The sequence below is a fragment of the Panthera leo genome, chromosome D1 (genome assembly GCF_018350215.1).
Source record: "Panthera leo isolate Ple1 chromosome D1, P.leo_Ple1_pat1.1, whole genome shotgun sequence".
Taxonomy (NCBI): Eukaryota; Metazoa; Chordata; class Mammalia; order Carnivora; family Felidae; genus Panthera; species Panthera leo.
In genome coordinates this window covers 100,766,688-100,788,078 of record NC_056688.1, presented here as the reverse complement: position 1 = coordinate 100,788,078, position 21,391 = coordinate 100,766,688, and the positions used below count along the sequence as shown (strand labels likewise).

At 36.1% G+C, this 21,391-nt stretch overlaps 2 protein-coding genes across 2 annotated transcripts; both read right to left on the bottom strand.

The window, feature by feature from the left end:
* Positions 1-1,460: 1,460 nt before the first annotated feature.
* Positions 1,461-2,405, bottom strand: LOC122200489 (olfactory receptor 5D13-like). The gene has a single exon (XM_042906138.1). The coding sequence runs from the start codon at positions 2,331-2,333 to the stop codon at positions 1,461-1,463; it is 873 nt and encodes a 290-aa protein (XP_042762072.1). The 5' UTR covers positions 2,334-2,405.
* Positions 2,406-14,108: 11,703 nt separating this feature from the next.
* On the bottom strand, positions 14,109-15,041 carry LOC122200448 (olfactory receptor 5D13-like). Its single transcript, XM_042906045.1, has one exon. It carries the CDS (start codon positions 14,967-14,969, stop codon positions 14,109-14,111), a length of 861 nt encoding a protein of 286 aa, XP_042761979.1. The 5' UTR covers positions 14,970-15,041.
* Positions 15,042-21,391: the final 6,350 nt, after the last annotated feature.

Genomic DNA, 21,391 nt, shown 5'->3' with positions numbered 1-21,391 from the left:
TGCTTTGGTCAATCTTCAGTAGATTTTGAGCCAGATTCTTTGCTTCTCCCTATATATACCCTGTTGACTTATAACTTAACAGTTCCACAAGATGTAGATACCTTTCTCACCCCTTGGCCTTGGGCTTAGTCATGTGATTTGCTTTAACTCCTAACATGTTAACAGGTGAGACCCAAACAGGCACTTATAACATACCTTTGCTTTATGCATACTTTATTGTGACTCAACTTACAACATAGACCATTAACCAAATAGTCCAATAAAGATGACCTACCTACAGGCCTGTAGATTGAGGTTAGCTGATCTGGTTAGCTCAGTATTGATGCTCAAGTGACCCAGCTGCTATCAGCCGAGGTACCTTCGTCAACTCACTGGTTCTAAAGGATTGCTATTGTTGCATCCTTCTGGAATTTATGATTGTTTTTCATCAATAAATAATTGATGCCTGAGTAAGATCTGTACATTGTGCCATTATTAATATCCTGATTGTTGTATTATATGATCATAGGGGAAAATCGGTAAAAACTACTTGGGATCTCTGTAAATTATTTCTTACAACCTAAAATGTACCTAGTACTATTACAATAAAATTTTGAATAAATGAAAAAAGTACAACTATATTGACACAAAGAGAAAAACTACAGTGATGGGCATGTATCTCCAAAATGTATATTGGTTTCTTGTGCTACGACATACATAGAAAATATTTTATATTTGTTCATACTGCCAGTTATAATTTACATTGTTTTCTGGACCTTTTAAGGGAGATATACTTTTATTTATTTTTATTTTTCAGGGAATCTTCCAGTACCAAGATGATTCTTGTGGAATTAAATATAATTTTTGTTTTTAGAACCTTAGAGTTTTATGTTGAAAAGCTTTTTAAATGTTTATTTAACTTAAGAGAGAGAGAGAGAGACAGCATGAGCAAGGGAGGGGCAGAGAGAGAGGGAGAGAGAGAGAATCCCAAGCAGGTTCCATGATGTCAGCGTAGAGCCTGACATGGGCCTCCATCCCAGGAACCATGAGAACATGACCTGAACTGAAATCAAGAGTCAGATGCTTCACTGACTGAGCCACCCGGGAGCTCCTATGTTGAAGAGCTTTTAAGGTACTGTTTTTATATTAAGAAGTAAACTACCTTGTAATAAGCCATAACTCTTCAGACCATCTCAAAAATCCCACACTTCCATGACTTAAACTGAACTGAAATTTGTCTGAGCAATTACATGATGATGTATACTGACACAGACACTTTTGTATTTCAATTTATGAATCAAACACTTGGTTTAATCTTTTATCCCTAACATCATATGTAATTTTAAAGTTATTTCACTAAACTTTAGAGTGAACAGATTATGGACTGTCAATTACAAGTGTATCATACCCTTATGGACTGATTTTCTATTGGACAAGTCTTACCAGTACTCTAAAAAAAGGACTAATTCATATTTCTGGCTTTACATTTTATCAAAGAATAATTTAACATTAATTAACGTCTTGACTGCCTCTTTCACATCTTTGTTCCTGAGGCTGTAGATCAGTGGGTTCAGCATGGGAATGACCACAGTGTAAAAGACAGAAGCTACTTTGACCATGAGCCATGAACTTTTGGAGTTGGGAACACAATACAGAAACAGTATGGTCCCATGGAAAATTGTAACGGCGGTCAGGTGAGAAGCACACGTGGAGAAGGCCTTGTGGCGCCCCCCAGTGGAAGGCATCTTCATGACAGTGATAAAAATGGAAACATAGGAGGGAAGAATGATCACCAGGCTGCTTATTTCGTTGAATGTGGCAGAGACTAAAATGACCCTCTGGCTAATGTAAGGATCAGAGCAGGACACAGAGACAATGGCAGCATGCTCACAGACAAAGTTGTTTATGAAGTTAGTTCCACAAAAGGATAAAGTCAACAAAAAGTATGTGTATGTTAAGGTGCAGGCTATACTCCAAGAATATGATGCTCCCACCAACAAGGAACAAAGCTTCTGAGACATGACAACTGTGTACAGAAGAGGGTTACAAACTGCCACAAATCGGTCATATGCCATCACGGCCAACATGAAGGTTTCTGTCACCACGAATATGCACGCAAAGAAAAATTGCATGATGCAGCCTGTGAAGGAGATGGTTCTGTCTTCCACAACCAAGTTTTCTAATAGTTTGGGTGTGACTACTGTAGAGTAACAGAAATCAACCAAAGATAAATGGCTGAGAAAAAAGTACATGGGGGTGTGGAGTTTGGGATTGATCTTGATGATCATGATCATACCCAGATTCCCAAGAACAGTGACTGTGTAGATGGTCAGGAATACCAGGAAAAGTGGCATCTGGAGTTCTGGATATTCTGAGAAGCCCAACAGAATGAAGGTGACTCTACTACTCTGGTTTTCTTGATTCCTGTGGACAAAATATAAAAGTTTATCCAGAAAGTAAGTTCCAGAATCTGAAATACATAAGAGAAGAAAAGACAAGTTTAGAGGCTCAATGGGTCTCTTACGAGTGTTGCTGAAAATAGTAGACTTCCTTCCACTGTTACATTTAAAAAGTGAGTATTGACTTATGTAACAATTACACAGTGAGTAAAAACTTTGTGTGACTAGAGTCATCAAAACCAAGGTTAAAACAGGAACATAAAACACAGACTAGACTTTGCTCTATTTCAGATAATAAAATCAGTATTATCATAGGCAGCTGACTTCATAAGCCACTCTCTTTGCATGAATTTGAGCTTAGTAAAAATACAGTTGACCTTTGAACAAGGGTTTGAACTGTGCAAGCCCACTTATGTGCTATTTTTTTCCAATAAATATAGTATAGTACTGTAAAAGTACTTTATCTTTCTTACAACTTGTCTTAATAATTCTTTTCTCTATCTTACCTTATGGAAAGAATACAATATTTAATGCAAAACACACATACATATATACAAGCATAAACCAGGCAACATACAAAATACGTGCTAATCGACTGTGTATGTTATCAGGAAGGCTTCCAGTCAACACTAGGCTATTAATAGTTAAATTTTGGGAAGTCAAGAGGTATATGTAGGTTTTTGACTGCATGGAGGTTGGCGCCTCTCACTTCCATCTTGTTCAAGGGTCAACGGTAGAAGCAAAGAATTACATGACTTTCTTTACTTTCTTACCTGCCTCTCCCCTTAAACTGTGAGAAAATCAACTTCTAACTGGTTTTTAAAAGTTTAAATGTTAGCATTCATGCAAAATGGTCAATTTAAGATTTTCTTGGTTGTCTCATCTCCCTTTCAACGCCCTTGTTACTCCTGGTAATCCAATATTCTCAACACAGCTACAGCTGTGCTGTAGAAGTATCCTAAACTTACACACTTATGTTGAACTAATCTTGAAATTTTTTTAATATTATCCCTCATGTCATATTATATTATTCATCGGGATAGGTTCACAGCAAAATATGTGCTGCATTTCTAGGGAAGACAGTTAAAACGATATTGAACAAAAATCTCTTCTTTCTCCAGTGTGGTCAATTGTGGAAACTAGGTAGGTGGTACACAGTGAAAACTCTCAAAATACTGAACAGTGTGCATAAATCTCATGCTGCAGTGAAAAATGCATTCTGTCGTTTTGAACTAAGTTTAAAGCTCTTCTAAGGACAAGTGTCAGGACAAAGACCCATCTCAAACAACACACGATATTTCTTGAAAATTACTTGCTGCCACGAGGCATTTTCTCAACAGTAAAATGAGAATATTTGTAATATAAAATTTAAATCACTACAATGGATGTAGATACTTTGGTAATGAATTCAAGGCTACAAGACATGGTGCAATGCATACTTGATATTCAGCTTTCTTATTTAATGAAATTTTGAGTAATGGGTAGGATTCCAAAAACCTTACATTGTTACAAAAATCAGGCCCAAGTATGGACATCTATCAATGGGTGGGCACATACAATATAGAAATTCTTTCCTCCTGAATCCATACAATAGAAACGCTATAGAATTTCATTGGGGCATTTAATCTAAGATGCATAATTATATTTTCCCCATTCTGCTATAGGTTTTCTTAACACACTATTGCTTTCTCTGCTTCCCATGTGTTCGTTCCTATAGGAAAGATATATCTCAAAGACCGATCCCACAGCAAAGCCACTGTGACACTCCCTTAAAAAGTCTTAGCCCTGCAAAGCTAGATTATGGACATATACCCCAGGAGCATTCCTTCACTTTGAAATATTCCGTGCAACACTGTGAGAATAATTTTCCACGATTACTTTAACCTGACAACCAGTGACTTCTAAGACTCCAAATACATTTTAAAAGTGAATGCAGGCAATTTACAATGTTCAGCTGGCTTTTCCAAAACTTCTTGGATCTAGAAATTCAATCTCATTGCCACCTGACACATTTTTCTTCAGTCATGGCGGACTTATGAAGACCTGTTACATGATAGGTGATCATTTGCCCATAGTTTATTTTCCCAATTTATTCCCACTATTGTCATATTTTATTTTACCACCTACTATTAGAGACATTGCTCATTGTTTCTTGCCTTTTTATAAACTCTACTGTTTATAACTGACGAGTGCCATATGCTGTAGCTTATCATTTAAAATAAGGTTGTTATTATTACTTTCTTCTTTGGAGATTTTATTTTTTTTTATTATTGTTATTCTGGATTTGCCAAATGTTTGTTGCCTTGCTGGCTGCAGAGTGACTACAAAATAAGGAAAACAGGATGAATAACATTTGAAAGAAAGAAGGAATTAGAATACAATACCACAAACCCTTTGCGCACAGAACTAAGCGGTCTGTGGGCACTTTGTCCTACACACGTGCTCGTCTTCTGCAAAGATTACTGGAACTCCATATTTTCCTTCTAAAGTAAAACAAAATCAACTCACTTAAATGCAGAAAGGCTTGCGTGAGTCATTTAGGGAAGAATTCTTCACTTGGATGAATGAACTCCAGGAATGTTCCTGCAAAGTATTTAATTAATAGAAACAGAGCTGAAAGCGAGAATAGTCCACAGTATGTTTCATTAAATGTTTCAGATAGTTACTTGTTTTTTTTCCAATTTATTAAGACAACTCAGAAATAACAGAGATAAGATCACACCTGAAAACTAAATCCTGGCACCAAACTGTGTCACAAATATATGCCAGTAAGACCTTAGGGATGCAGAGACTAGAGAATGTCACTGAGGTACTGCCTTGCAGACTGTAATTCAAGTAATTAGTTGTAACACGTCCCATGTGATATCTTGGTTGTGTATTATTTTCCTGAAGCCCTGAGGTGTTTGCATTATCAACATTAAGCTTAAGGAAAATAAACAAGATTCTATATATCTTTACATTGATGTAAAATACAGAAATGTGTGAGAAAAAGGAGCTCCTGGGTGGCTCAGTCGGTTGAGCATCTGATGTCAGCTCAGGTCATGATCTCATGGTTCATGGGTTTGAGCCCCGCATCAGACCCTGTGCTGACAGCTCAGAGCCTGGAGCCTGTTTCAGATTCTGTGTCTCCCTCTCTCTCTGCCCCTCTCCCACTCATGCTCTGTCTCTGTCTCTCTGTCTCAAAAATAAATAAACACTAAACAGATTAAAAAAAAATAAATGCATGAGAAAAAAATAACCTGTAAGACAGTAGTCTAGCAGGACACCTGGGTGGCTCGGTCAGTTGAGCACCGACTCTTGATTTCCACCCTGGTAGTCATCCCAAGGTCTTGGGATCGAGCCCCATATTGGTGTCCATGCTGAGCATGGAGCCTGCTTAAGATTCTCTCTCTCCCTCTAGACTTCTCCCCCACTTGCATTCTCTCTCTCTCTCTCTCTCTCTCTGTCTCTTAAATTAAAAAAAAATAGGTAATAGTCTAGAGATAGTCATTGTAATTCATGTTGAATTTATATTTTCTATTTTCCTATGAAAGTATACTTATGTCCCTGTGTATGGTAATATAGAGCTTTCTAAATAATAAATTACATTGTCTATTTTTAATTAGTTAGTTAGCAATACACTGAAAACTTCCTTTTCTAGTCACACTATGGGTTTTATTAATAGAAGACAATCTGCTTTGGCCTGTCAAATACAGGTACGGTGTCCTCGGATATTTATATTTACTGTTGACTCTGAAATAATTTTGGATTGTAGGTTTCCTAAAATACCAATTTATGGAAAGGATGATATATTCATTAATTTGGTAATTCTATCCAACATGCATGAAAGACACAAATCAAAAATACCAGTAGCCAGATGCAGTAAGAGCATATTTCTTTCTCACTAATGGAAGACTCAAATTGCATTCCTGAATATTAGGCAGTTATGCTCCATATAGTAATTTCGGGGCTCAGGTTTCTTATAACCCCTGGCTCACCTTCAACATGGTGCTTCTGAGGTTATGAGTCTCTTTTCTAAGTATAGAAGAGGCAGTTAAAAACTCTGTAAATACATCCTTCAGAAGCTCAATTTTTATCGAGTCCAATTTATATAATGCATAAGAAAATCAAGGATAAAAGATAGTCAGCAGTCTCTGAAACAATACATCTGAGGATCCACACATAAAAAACGATATAGATCTATGTTCATCAGGGATCTTGATCTGTAATTTTCTTGCAGTGTCTTTGTCTAGCCTCAGTATTGGGGTAATAGTGCTGGACTAAATTACTTTGGAAGATTTTCTTCTACTTTTTGGAAGAGTTTTAAAAGGATTGGTGTTAACGCTTTTTAAAATGTTTGGTAGACTCCTCAACAAAAGGGTAGCAAATTGAATCCAACAGCATCCTAAAGGGGTCATATCACATGACTTAGTGATATTTTTCCAGAAATACAAGTGTAGTTCCACATAGGAAAACCAACTAACGTATGTACCACATTAAGAACAAAGCAGTAAAACCACATGATCATCTCAGTCGACACAATTTCAGCAAAGTTTCACAGCACACAGTAAACATGCAAAAATCAGCGATGTTTCTAGATAGCAGAAATGAGCAATCCTCAATGGAAGTTAAGAAAAACATTCCACTTAAATGACACTCAAAAGAATCAAATACCTAGACATAAATTTAAAAGGAGGTGAAAGACGTGTATACTGTAACTACAAAACATTGCTGAAACAAATTAAAGAATATCTAAATAAATGAAAAGCTACGGTGCATTCATAGGGAAGGAATCCAGAATATGCCCTGCTAAAATATGCATTTTGATATTAAAAAAAAATTTTTTGAGCTGAAGGCAAGCAGAGCAACAAATGCAGGGAAAGCTCTTTGTACCGTCCCCTTTTCTGCCAAAAAAGCAGAATATAAATTTTCTTTTTACTAGAGACAGACACTTATCAGCCCAAAGAAATCTGCAAACAATCTTACTCCATTACTTTCCTTTTTTTTTTGTTTCAAGTTTTTATTTAAATTCTAGTTAGTTAGCATATAGGGTAATATTGGTTTCCAGAGTAGAATTTAGTGATTCATCACTTGTGATACAACACCCAGTGCCCATCACAAGTGCCCTCCTTAATGCCCATTACCCATTTAACCCAACCTCCTGCCCACTTCTCCTCTATCAGCTGTCAATTTATTCTCTATTTTTAAGAGTCTCTTCTGGATTGCCTCCCTCTCTCTTTTCTCCCCTTCTCTTGTTCATCTGTTTTGTTTCTTAAGTTCCATATTTGAGTGAAATCATATGGTATTTGTCTTTCTCTGACTGACTTATTTTGCTGAGCATAATACTCTCCATCTCTATCCACATCTTTGCAAATGGCAAGATTTCATTATTTTTTATGGCTGAGTAATATTCCATTGTATGTATATATACCACTTCTTCTTTATCCATTCATCAGTCAATGGGCATTTGGGCTGTTTCCATGATTTGGCTATTGGTGATAATGTTGCAATAAACATCGGGGTGCATGTGCCCCTTCAAATCAGTATTTTTGTATCCTTTGGGTAAAAAGCTAGTAGTGCAATCGCTGGGCCACAGGGTAGTTCTATTTTTAACTTTTTGAGAAGTTTCCCTACTGTTTTCTAGAGTGACTACACCAGTTTGTATTCCCACCAACAGTGGAAGAGGCTTCCCTTTCCTGCACATATTCTCCATGACCTTCCCACAGTTTGCTACCCTTGGAAGCCTACAACTGTTTTCCTTTGTCCTGTCGACTCTCTACACATTCATTGTTCTTTGTTGAAGATGTTATCAAAGCTGCAGTTCTAAGCTGTCTCTGCGTTATTTTATGTTTAAACTTCTCTCATGTGATGTGCACTGCATGCGTTAATAAACTTTGTTTCCCTCTTGTTAACCTTTTTTGCTAAAAAAGCCTAGCTGAAAATTTAAGATGAGCAGAGAAGTTTTGTCCCTCCTGCAATAGCGTGGAACACTTAATGTTGTTAAGTTGGCCATAGCATCACAGGTCATATACAGTTTCAGGGCACTCAATCTCTATCAAAATTCCAAAGGTAATTTTGTGGAAATGGAAACTGATTTTTAAATCCATATGGAATTAAAAGGAGTCCAAAAGCTAAGACAATCTTGGAAAAGAACATATGGGGGGAGATTCATGATTCCCGATTTCACAACTTACTCCACAGATACAAGGAATAGAATTAAGAATCCGGAAATAAACCCATATATCCATGAACCATTGATTTTCAACAGTATCCCAAGAACATTCAATGGAGAAAGGAATTTTTTCCATAAATGATGGCAAGGAGAACTGGATATTCACGTGTAAAATAACGAGGTTGGACATCGACTTTGTTTTATTTTATATTTTTAATGTTTTATTTTATATTTGAGAGACAGAGACAGACAGGCAGAGCACGAGCAGAGAGACAGAGACAGAATCTGAAGCAGGCTCCAGGCTCTGAGCTGTCAGCACAGGGCCAATGTGGGGCTTGAACCCACGAGCGGTGAGATCGTGACCTGAGCCAAATTTGGACACTTAACTGACTGAGCCACCCAGCATCCCTGGACATCTACTTTATACCATATACAGTGGTTAACTCAAAATTGAACAAAGACCTAAAGTAATGGCAAAACCTATAGAACGCTTAGAAGAAAACTTAGCTGTAATTTTTATAGCCTTGGATTTGGCAATGAATCCTTAAATACGGGACCAAAAGCACAAATGACAAAAGAAAAAAATAGATAAATTGGACTTAATAAAAATTTAAAATTTGTGTGCATCAAAAAAAAAAAAAAAACAACCACACATTATTATTGAAATCAGAGAATAGGAGAAAAGATTTCCAAATCATATATCTGATAATGGAGTAGAATCCACAACATATGTAGAACTCTTACAACAAACACCCAAGAGTCAAGCTTTCCAGTTAGAAAATGTGCAAATGATTTAAATAGGCATTTCTCCCAAGATCTAAAAATGCCCACAAGCACATGAAAAGATCCTCAACGTCTTTAGTGATTAAGAAAATTCAAATCAATACCACAATGACATGCCACTTCTTCACTAGGAGAGCTATAATTTATTTTTGTTTATTTATTTATTTTTATTTTTTAGACAGAGAGAGACAGAGCATGAATGGGGGAGGGTCAGAGAGAGAGGGAGACACAGAATCTGAAACAGGCTCCAGGCTCTGAGCTGTCAGCACAGAGCCCGACGCGGGGCTCGAACTCACAGACCGCGAGATCGTGACGTGAGCTGAAGTTGGACGCTTAACCGACTGAGCCACCCAGGCGCCCCTGGAGAGCTACAATTTAAAAAGGAAAAAAAATGTACAGTAGCAAACATTGGTGATGATATAGAGTAACTGGAGTTTTGTACATTGTTCTTGGAAGCCCAAAATGGTTCAGGCACTGTGGAAATCAGTTTGGTTATTCCTCACATAAATAGACTATTAGACTCAATGTGTAGTAAAAAAAAAAAAAAAAAAAAAAAAAAAAAAAATTGGTCTCGCACAAATGCAAGTCCGGCTTTTAGTCTCAGTTTCTTGGAGGTGATCTATTTCTTACCTGATAGGAGGGTCTCTTTATGATCAGTGCCACACCTGATCTTAAGTTGGGACTGACCACGTTTGTCAATCTTGGCCGATAGTGGTCTTTTGTCTACAGTCAACCTGGAGGCTGAGATCAACCATGTGGACAGTCAATAAATCAACCCTATGTAATAGAACCGTAATAAAAGCTGAACACTGAGGCTTGTGTGATCTTCCCTAATTGCCAATGATCCATGTGTATTGTCGCACGTGGAAGCTGGAATGGTAACATGTCCAAGGACACTGGAAGCTCCTCTTTGGGATCTCTTCTAGATTCTGTTCTGTGTGTTTCTTCCTTCAGATGATTGATCTTATTTTGGTTTATTTGGTTTATCACTGGATAAACAGAGTTTCAGTGAGTTGTTTGAAAACTTTTAGCAAATTAATAAACCTAAAGGTGGTTTTGGGGATTCCTCTAACTTGTAATTTGTGTCAAAAGCGAGTGTAGTCTTGGGTATGGGGCCTTTTAACCTTACAGTTTGGGTAATTCCAAGTACCCAGCAATTCCACTTCTAGGCAAAAACTGAATAGGTGTAGCTGAATACAGTTGATAACAGGCACCCAAACAGATACTTGCGCATAGATGTTTATAATAGCACTATTCACAATCGCCAAAAGGTCAAGCAATCCAAATATCTATCAATAAATGTACTTCAACAGATGTACGAACTGTAATATGCACATATGATGGATGACTGTTCAACCATATAGAGGAATAAAGTACTGGTGTATGTTACAACGTGGATGAACCTTGAAAACATGACAAATGAAAGAAGCTAGGCACTCATGAAATATGAAATATATAGAATGGATAAATGCATGATATGAAATATAAGAATGGATAAATACATTATGACAGAGAGCAGAATGGTCACTATCGGGTTCTGGGTGGAGAGGCAGAATGGAGAAAAACTGATTAATGGGTATGACGTTTGCTTTTGAAATGGTGAAAATATTTTGGAACTGGGTAGAGGTGTTGGTTGAATAATACAGTGAATGTTTTAATGGCACTGAATTTTTGACTCTAATATGGTTAATTTTATGAAAATTTTGTTTCAATATAAAGGAAGCCAGCTATCGAAAGGAAATGAACTTTGACCCTATGTTTTCTCTCTGCCTCAAGTGTCTGCAGTAATTAGCTCAAATATGTCTAAGGAAAATAGTTTTTTTTCATCCTAACTAAAATTCTAGTGCTCCAGTCTTACACACTATTGATGCCTTATTGTCCAGAAAGAAGTAAATGAGTTCTTCCTTCTAACAATCTGTCCTTTCTATTCCTACTTTACTGAGTATTTTTATCATGAATAGTTGCTTAATTCCATCAAGCATTCTCTACATCTGTTGAGGTAACTATATGTTTCGCTACATTATTTTGTCCATGGGACAAATTATAATAATGGACTCAAATTATACATCATTCCTGCATTCCCGGATTAACTCCCTCTTGTATGTGATGTATTAGCTTTTTTTATATACCACTAAATTTTATTTGTTCTTTTAAATATTTGTCCATGCATATTTATGATATGTTGTTCTATAATTTCCTTATCTGGGGATGCTGGCCTACAATGAACTGGAAAGTGTTCCCTTCTTTGCCTGCTGGGATAAATGTATGTAAAGTTGGAATTATATCTTCTCTAATGTGCTATTTACATTGGAGATAAGGCTTTATTTTTTTATTTTTGTAAGGCTTTCCTGGAATTTCAATTATAGCAGTACGGAAATAAACACCAAATGCAACCAGAAAATCACTCCAGGATTTTGCTTCTATCAGAGGCACAAACTCAGGACTGCTTTCACATCCCTTGTGCTTTGAATGCAACTTTTTTCTTCAAGACTATCCTCAACTTGAATGAACTAAGTAACTAAGCAGTAATATCCAGAAAACAGAGCACTGATGTAGGAGAGCCACAATCCCTTCCTCTAATTGTCCATGTAGCTTTCCTTTTTCTCTTTCAGGTTCCATCTATTTCTAAGATGATGAAGTAGGAAATACCAGATACACAATAAAAATATCACCTATCGCCACTGAAATATTCATATCATAAGCCAACTGTCCAACATTAGTAAATTTCCTGAACTCTTATTTATTACTAAACACAATATGAAAATTAATATGTACATAACGTGGTCAACATTCAACTTATAACAGTTCCTCCATTAAGTGGCTATTACTTCTGTACATTTTTTGTTGTACAAGATGATCTTGTGAATATCTTTACCAAGAGTCTTGCCACGGCCTTCAGAAACCAAACAAAAAATTTGCCTCTATCCAAACTACTAACAAAAAGTTAAAGAAGAGTATAACATACATGGAAATAAATAGCTCATTATTATGACTTTATAGAACCCCCAATGAAATAATATACATTAGGAATCATACACTTATCACTTAAAATGTGCACATTCAGATTAAAATTATAATTTTGAAATTCTTGGAGAACTTCTGTATTACATTTGTGTGAATAAGTGTCCATTCAAAAGCATTTTCCAGAATAAACCAGTAACCTATTTAAAAAGATTTTGCAGTTATTCGGAGATCTTTCTGTAGAGTTTACTTTTGTCCTGCACAGCACAAATCCAATTAGTTTCAAAATAACATTTTACCTCACATTTATGATATTTTTTTAAATGTTAACATCTTAAATCCAAAGCTCTATATCATATGCCACATATAGTTAATTCTATACTGTTTTCGCACACTCCCTAAATACATTTTTTCTATCCTTAAAATATTTGTATTAACATACACACACAGCCTATAAAGGTATTCTACTGGAATTGGTTGAATGCTTTTGATACTTGGTTAATAGAGAATTAAAAGTTAAATAAATCACAAGAGACCATAATTATATATCATGATTTGCTCATATATTGTTACGTATTGCTAAACAATCAGATGAATAGGTTTATAAAGAGCAAAGCTTTATATAAAGGAAATTGGAATATTTTATTTGGAAATAAAAACCTCATGATTTGGGTGAAGCCAGTAATATAGTGTGCAGTTGGATTGAAACTATGCTACTTGGAAATTTACCAAGACGTTACCTCTCCTGGGAGTCATCAATCACAATCTGCAAGCAATAACCAACACAGTCACGTAGTTAAGCCAATCAAATGGTGCACCAATGTATTTAAAAGTTCTGTCAAATTAAGACAGTTATATTTATCTGGAATACAGGAGAAGGATATTTTCCACGAAGTAAGATTTACCATAAACTTCAGGAATATTGAAATATTGGACCCAGTTCTTCATGACTCCCTGTATGTATGCTCTTTGGCATGAAACTTTTCAGTCTTGCAGCTTAGATATACCTTGGCAACCATCGACTTTGTGCTCAGCTATGTGATTTGCACTGGCTAATAGAATGTTGATAGGCATGATACACAAGGGAACTTAAAGCATCTTTTGTTATATCGCGTTCTTTTTTGTGATTCAGCCATGAACACTGCAAGAAAATCCTCTAACTAGCCCCGTGGTTCAAAGGGGACCATAGATCCACAGAGCACAGCTACCCAATCACCATGCAGATCTATGAACTGGAAGTAAGTTGTCCAGTTAGACAAGATGATATCAAGTTAACCAAGATGATTTTGCTGATATTAGCAGGGCTATCCAATCAATCAACCAATAAATAATTACCTAACATGACATATGACTAAAATCTTATGTCATTGTGTTTATGCATCAATAGCTAACTCACAATGCAAGATGAGCAGGAATGATAAATTTAGATTTAGCAAAAGCTGTTTCTGAACTATACAGTTATTAATTTTTATTTTCATATTTTGTATACAAAAAGAGAAAATAAAATTTATATTAAATACAATTTTACTAAGCAGTGTTCTGAACTTTAGTGGGGCGGAGATACGCCTTCTTTGTATTTGTAATGTATCAATGTTCCTTGTGTAAAATTGAAGAAATATTACTTTTAAAATTAGTGTGTGAGTGTTGATCAGCTCTTAATTGACTAGACTACATTTGATGTATCCTTCCCCACGATAAACCATTTGTTTTCAGGGTAACTCTATAAACTCAATCTTCAATGACTTAAAAAGGAATCGAAGATTTACGTAGGTGGTCAAATGGTCATGTGTACTAACTCAAAAGTCTTTACGTGACAAGCCACTTTACATTATGTGTCACAATAATTTGGTATTGATTAACTTCTTGATTGTCTCCTTCACATCTTTGTTCCTGAGGCTATAGATCAGTGGGTTCAGCATGGGGATGACCACAGTGTAAAAGACAGAAGCCACCTTGACCATGAGCCATGAACTTCTGGAATTGGGAACACAGTACAGGAAGAGAATGGTCCCATGGAAGATTGTGATAGCGGTCAGGTGGGAAGCACACGTGGAGAAGGCCTTGTGGCGCCCCCCAGTGGAAGGCATCTTCATGACAGTGATAAAAATGGAAACATAGGAGAGCAGAATGATCACCAGGCTGCTTATTTCATTGAATGTGGCAGAGATTAAAATAATCTTCTGGCTCATGTAGGGATCAGAGCAGGACACAGAGATGATGGCGGCATGCTCACAGACAAAGTTATTTATGATATTATTTCCTTTGAAGGATAATTTCAGTAGAAAGTAAGTAAGAGTCAGGGAACACACTATACCCCAGGAATATGATGCATACACCAACAAGGAACAAAGTTTCTGAGACATGACAACTATGTACAGAAGAGGGTTACAAACTGCCACAAATCGGTCATATGCCATCACGGCCAACATGAAGGTTTCTGTCACCACGAATATGCACGCAAAGAAGAATTGCATGATGCAGCCTGTGAAGGAGATGGTTCTGTCTTCCACAATCAAGTTTTCTAATAGTTTGGGTGTGACTACTGTAGAGTAACAGAAATCAACCAAAGATAAATGGCTGAGAAAAAAGTACATGGGGGTGTGGAGTTTGGGATTGATCTGGATAATCATGATCATGCCCAGATTTCCCAAAACAGTGACTGTGTAGATGGTCAGGAATACCAGGAACAGGGGCATCTGTAGTTCTGGATATTCTGAAAAGCCCAAGAGAATGAAAGTGACTTCAGCACTCTGGTTTTCTTGGTTCCTGTGGACAAAACAAGAAAATTGACTCAGAAAAGTCAGAAACAAAATCCGGATAAGGAAGGTTAAAATGAGGAAATAAGGAGAAACTTAGTGATTATCCATAAATAGTCTTGTAGAAAATACTTGATTTCAACCTTTATTTTTAAAGTTAGAATTTACTAAAAAAAAAAAAAAAAGAAAACAAAAGAAAAATGAAGTTAGAATTTGCTAATATCACAATTACAGGGTAAATATGAAATTTGCACAAATAGAATAATAAAAGACGGCAGTCAAGAGAGACAGAACAAAAACAGAATTGCCCCTGATATATTTCGAATGATCATACCCAGTATCTTCAGAGGCAGGTGACTTCATGAGAAAGACCAGTCTGATTTATTTCATGAATCAGAATTTAGTTAAAATGCTGGTCTTAGGAGAACCTGGGTGGCTCAGTCAGTTGAGCATTCGACTTCGGCTTAGGTCATGATCTCGCAGTTCATGAATTTGAGCCCATGTCAGGCTCTGTGCTGACAGCTCAGAGCCCGGAGCCTGCTTCAGATTCTGTGTCTCCCCCCTCCCCCGCTCCTCTCCCACTTGTGCTCTCTCTCTCTCTCTCTAAAATAAATAAATAAACTTTAAAGATGTTTAATAACAAAAAATGCTTCTCTTGGTAGACACACATATCATAAATTTCTACAATCTCTTCCTGCCTAACCTGTCTATGGGAACTTAGAACTCAAAAGAAAATTAATGATCCAGAGAAATGACCAGATTACATTTTTTTTTTACTATTGTTGCTGTAATTATTTTTGAATTCCCTTTCCAGGAAACTTCTTATACTCCGTCACACATTTCTGTCCCCACATTTTAGCTATGTCCTACAGAAAAGTAGCACACTTGGTCAGCCACATTTCCCTAAGTATGGAAAATTGTGAAAATCTATTACCCTTTCTTGGTGCATTGTAATATCAGATATTTCATGAGATGTGTGATAGAAATAAACTTATTTACAATATGTGCAGGCTATTTTTTTTATGCTGGAAATCTTTCTACCAGATTATCATCAAACTTAGTCCACCTCAAAACCTCCAAAGATGGCCACCTGCTTCCTGAAGTATTACAGTGTGGTTGTTATTTGACCAGGGATTTTTCTTTCTTTCTTTCTTTTTTTTTTTTTTTTTTGTATTGAGTTGATTTCATAAACATAAAGATAATCCTTCCAATACCCTTTTCTCTTAATTTCTTATCTCTTACAAAATCTTTCTCTCCACTTGACCCTTTTCTCATGGCCATGGTCATACTCTCGGGGCCATTATAAAAAGGATAAGCCCTCAAAATACAAATTTCATCCACATTTGTGACACGATTGCATCTTACTTTTTAAAAAATCATTTAACATTTATCATCGTCTGTTCCACGGCAAAATAAAATTCATGAAAACAAATTTGGGACACCAGAACCAGAGTGGATACTCAATAACATTTATTGAATAAATAAATATACGAGCATGTGAAAGAGTAAACTCAGGCATATAATACACACGTATTGGGGTAAAAGTTGATAATAATAGTAAAAAAGTTAGGTATGCCTATTAAATCACTACCACACACAATGCACTGAGACACATCTTAAGTCCTACAAAACAAGCAGAAATAGTGAAAATCCTGAACTTCCTGAATTAGCATAAAACAAGGACCTTTGAGGGAAGAAAGGAAGCAATGAATTGTTCTCTTAAATTGTCCTGTGTTCCTCCAAAATGCCTAAACTGCCTTTTTCTGCCAGTGTAATTAGTTACTCTAAAACCCACTTCCTGATCACTTACTGAAATCTACAATAGCACAAGGCACAACAGGGAAGGCCATTCCACATAGAATTCAGTGAAAATTCTATGCCATATTATCAGCCAAAATGAAATTCTCCGTGCTTTTCATTCAGTTGTTCCGGTTTTATCCTCTAGGACCAGATATAGCACTTAGAAGTATGAAGGAAAGCATATATATAAAGACATCATTCCCATTCCCCTGCACTTTTTCTTCTTCAATTGCTCTTTTAAGAGTCCTTTGATACTTGTGACTTCATCTTCCACCACATTTATTATCTTTTCCTGAGTGTATTTTTCAATTTAATATAAAACTCAGTAAGCGGCAAGTCCAGAATTGAACACACTTCTCCCAAAATTTGTATTAGTTCCCTCTGTCTGTGGTAGGAAAGCCTGAGCAATTCAGAACTAAGGGGGATAGCATCACCATCAAAAATAAATGTAACTGGAAGACTGTATCTCCCACCCCCTTTCACACATTTTGTCCCTAGCCTGCCCCCGCACGTCCCTCTGGCAACCATCAGTTTGTTCTCTGTATTCATAGAGAGTTTTTGTTGAATCTGTTGAATCTGAATCTGGTTTTTTTTTGTTGTTGTTGTTGTTGTTGTTGTTAGTTTACTTACTTGGCTTTTTGTTTTGTTTGTTTTGTTTGTTTTGTTTTGTCTTGTTTGGCATGCCACATATGAGTGGCATTGAATGGTATTTGTCTTTCTCGGTCTGACTTATTTCATTAGCATGATACTTTCTAGGTCCATTGATGTATGATGTGGTGTGATATTGTACAATATTTTGTGTATGGTGACAGATGGTAATACACTTGTGGTGGGCACAGCACAACATATAGAGATGTTGAATCACTCTGTTGTACACCTGAAATTAAACTAATGCAATATTGTGTGTCAATTTACTCAAATACAAAAATTTGAAGATAGCTATGATTTCTGATGTATATTTAGCTCATTCTTACCCACGTGTCTTTTCCACACATGTAGCTTTCCACTCCACCTCCCGCACTCCTTATATTTATACCAGCAGCCTTGGGGTCAAAGTTCACAGCCCCCCATTTGGCTCCCAGAAGTGTCCAGCACGTTCAGCTGAATGAGCACATAAGGTGCTATGCACACCCTCTCCCTCCTCTCTAGTGACATCTATCATGCTTTCTCATTGCACCTCTACTATGTACTTGACACCGTAATAGGCACTTAGCAACTGTAAAATTATAAAATATAGGCCTCGTCCTCAAAATTGTTCTTTTTTTCTGAGAATTATTTTGAGGAGTATCACATATCACAAATGATATATTGCAACATGTAATTCTTATTGTTATTAAAATTCAATTTGTTTATAAAGAGAAAGATGAGAATACTGCGGTGCAATAAAGCTGAAAATAACTTCTTAGTGATGTAGGTCAGTGAATAATAGTAAATGTGGTTAGAGATAAAGAACTGAGTTAGTTACTTGAACTGTATATCAGGATGCTTGGATTTACAAATGTGTTTGTCTCCTACAAAGATTATTGGTACACACTATTTTCTTTCTAAACTAAAATACGTAAGAATGGAATCAACTCACCTGAGCACAGAATAATTGGGCTTACTCATTTACTGAAGCTTCTTTGTTGTGATTAATGGGCTCCAGAAAACTTCCTGCTGAGAATTCAAATAAAAAAAAAAAGTAACAAACCTGAAAAAATAGTCAAAGAAGTCTACAGTATATTGTAATGAATATTTCAGAGAAAAGAATTTTCCTCTAATCTATTAAAAATAAGTTCAGAGATGACAGAGAGAAAGGGAGATCAGAAAGCTGAATCCGAACACTAAACTTATCTTGCATATATTCCACCAAGACCCTAGGGATGTCAACCCTCGAGAATATGATGGAAGTATTGCCTTAGCAGACAAAAAGCAATTAAATGAAGTAATGTCCCATGTGATATTTTAGTTGCGTATAATTTCTTCTGAAGACTGGGGAATCATTTCATCATGAACTTTAATCCAGCGCTCTTTTAAAAATGTTGAAACAGACCCTACATTTTGTCTTTAAATACCTGTCAAATGCCGCCATGTCAAAAAGAAAAATCAGCTGCTATGCGACAATCCAGAGATAACTACTCTTATTCTTTGTGGTACTTGTGAATTACTCTTTATATAAGGTTATATATTTATCCGTATGTATTGAGGTATGAAATTTATGCAATAAGAATCATATTAGTTATATTGTTCATTATCCTTTTAAAAATTTAACATTGTATCACAAGCTTCATTTTTATGAAAACCATTGGTTTTCTTAAGCTGAGACAGTTTGCTTTACTCTTCCAAATGTGACCACAATACTGTTCAATGTTTACACTTATTATTGAGAGTGAAAAAAAAAACTATTACTCTATTTTTCAGTTCATAATCTGGGTTTATGGAAAGAGTAATATATCTATTATTTAAGAAGCTATCATATCTTAACATATAAACATCTCCATCTCAGTGACTTGTTGTAACAGAACACGTCAGCAAACTTTTCTCATAAAAAGCCATAGCGTTAATAATTTAGGCTTTGTGAGCCATATAGTCCCAAGCCCCACTATTCAGTGTTGTAGCATGAGTACGGTCATAGGCAATACACAACTCAATAGGCATGTCTCTGTTTTAATAAAATTTTATTTAAAAAAAACACAAAAAAATCAGATTTGGTTTGTGGGACGTAGTTTATTAAACCACGCAATAGAAATTTATTACTTGATTGCGTAAGTTCCAAAGTTATTTCCAGATTGGTAGGCAGATATTCTCTGAGTAGTGATAGAGAGACCTAGGCTGCTTCCAAATTGTGGCTTATAATAATGCGATTATTATAATGTAAGTATTGTGAGAGGAACAAGAACTTGAAAAGAAGACACTGCACCTTTCTACATCATCACCGTGCGTAAGGTTTTTCGGTTTTATTTCAGTTTGGTTTGGTTTTTACTTTAAGCTTTCGTTGAGTACATTAGGGGTACTCTTCAGAAGCTGAAATAATTAAATAAAGTCCAAGATTTTTACTGATTGGCAAAATCATAATAGGAATTTGAACTTCGGGATGAACTATAATGTTAGAATAGAATTACGGGGACCAGGGGCACCTGGGTGGCTCAGTCGGTTAAGCGTTCAACACTAGCTCTTGGCTCAGGTCATGATCTCATGGTTGGTGAGACTGAGCCCCTCATCAGGCTCTGCTTTGACAGCACAGAGCCTGCTTGGGATTCTCTCTCCCTCTCTCTGTGCCCCTCCTTGGCGCACTCTCTCTCTCTCTCAAAATAAATAAACTTAAAAAAAAAAAAAAAAAGAAAGAATTACAGGGACAAGAGAGAACACCAAAAGCTTTTCAATCAGAAGAGGTAGCCTGAGCCAAGGTAGGAATTTGGATGCTTACGTTTCTATCAATTAGAAATAGAGTTTATGCAGGTAGCGTAGCAGATGAGATTGGAGAATCAGAGGGGCCAAATGGTATAAAGAATGCAATTGGAACCACTGTAGGTCATTGAACCTTGTAACAGGGTTCCATGCTGATAGGACAAGAGTGGAATAATGAAGAGCTTGGTTGTAAAAAGGTACAAGCATTGTGAATGAAACCGACGTAGTTCTAATATAATCACAGCATTCAATTTGGCTGCACTAATAGATCATGTAGACAGATACAGGTAACTCCTGTTTTCATTCTAGTTTGGAAGGGAGCAGAATGCTCTTGATGGCATCTCAATACAGGTAGGCTGTCATTTCCAATAATCATTGGTATTTGTATAGGTTTCTACAAAGTCAAGTAGTTAACAGTGATATCTATAAATCTATATCTATATCATCTATACATATATACATACCTATGTATGTGTGTGTGTGTGTGTGTGTGTATATATATATATATATATATATATATATATATATATATATATATCATAAGCCAGTCAGGGGCTTGAAGACATCTGAAATACAGAAGAAAAATAAAAGGGGACTCTGACCAATGATGTTTATATATTTCAAGGCTAAAGTGTAAAAAAAAATAAATAAAAATAAAAGACTGGCTTTGTTTCCTGCGTCTTCAAGACAGAAAATTAATTCCATTAATTTTAAAAACACAGGGAAAACAATTTTAGAACCAAAAAAAAATAAGAACTTTCTCTCTATACTGTCCAAAACCAGAATAGCATGAATGATTTTTAGAGTCCTTGGGTTGCTCAATTTCACTAATAGGGTATTAGTAGGGACTATAAATAAATAAACTTTAATGTAAGTAGAATGAAGGGTGTGATTCAAGAGGAAGAATGCAGATAAAACTCCATAACGTTCTTCTGTATTTGTCCTATTCTGTGACTAATCCTCATTTTGGGTAGGAGCTCTCACTAAGGTCACTTCATTTTTGGAGTTCTCAAAATACTCTGTTGTTTTTAAATTGTCTTTATGCTTCTCAAAACCCATAATCTATACCTATCTCACAGGTTGGCTTAACTGCCCTTCCAATAAAAGTAACTATTATAATAATTAAATAGACATTTTCTAATCTTGCTACCTTAAGGATTTGGTTCAATTCAATC

What these genes read in the sequence shown, in the direction of transcription:
- LOC122200489 (XM_042906138.1), bottom strand. Translation starts at nt 2,333, where the DNA reads ATGCCACTTTTCCTGGTATTCCTGACCATCTACACAGTCACTGTTCTT.
- LOC122200448 (XM_042906045.1), bottom strand. Translation starts at nt 14,969, where the DNA reads ATGCCCCTGTTCCTGGTATTCCTGACCATCTACACAGTCACTGTTTTG.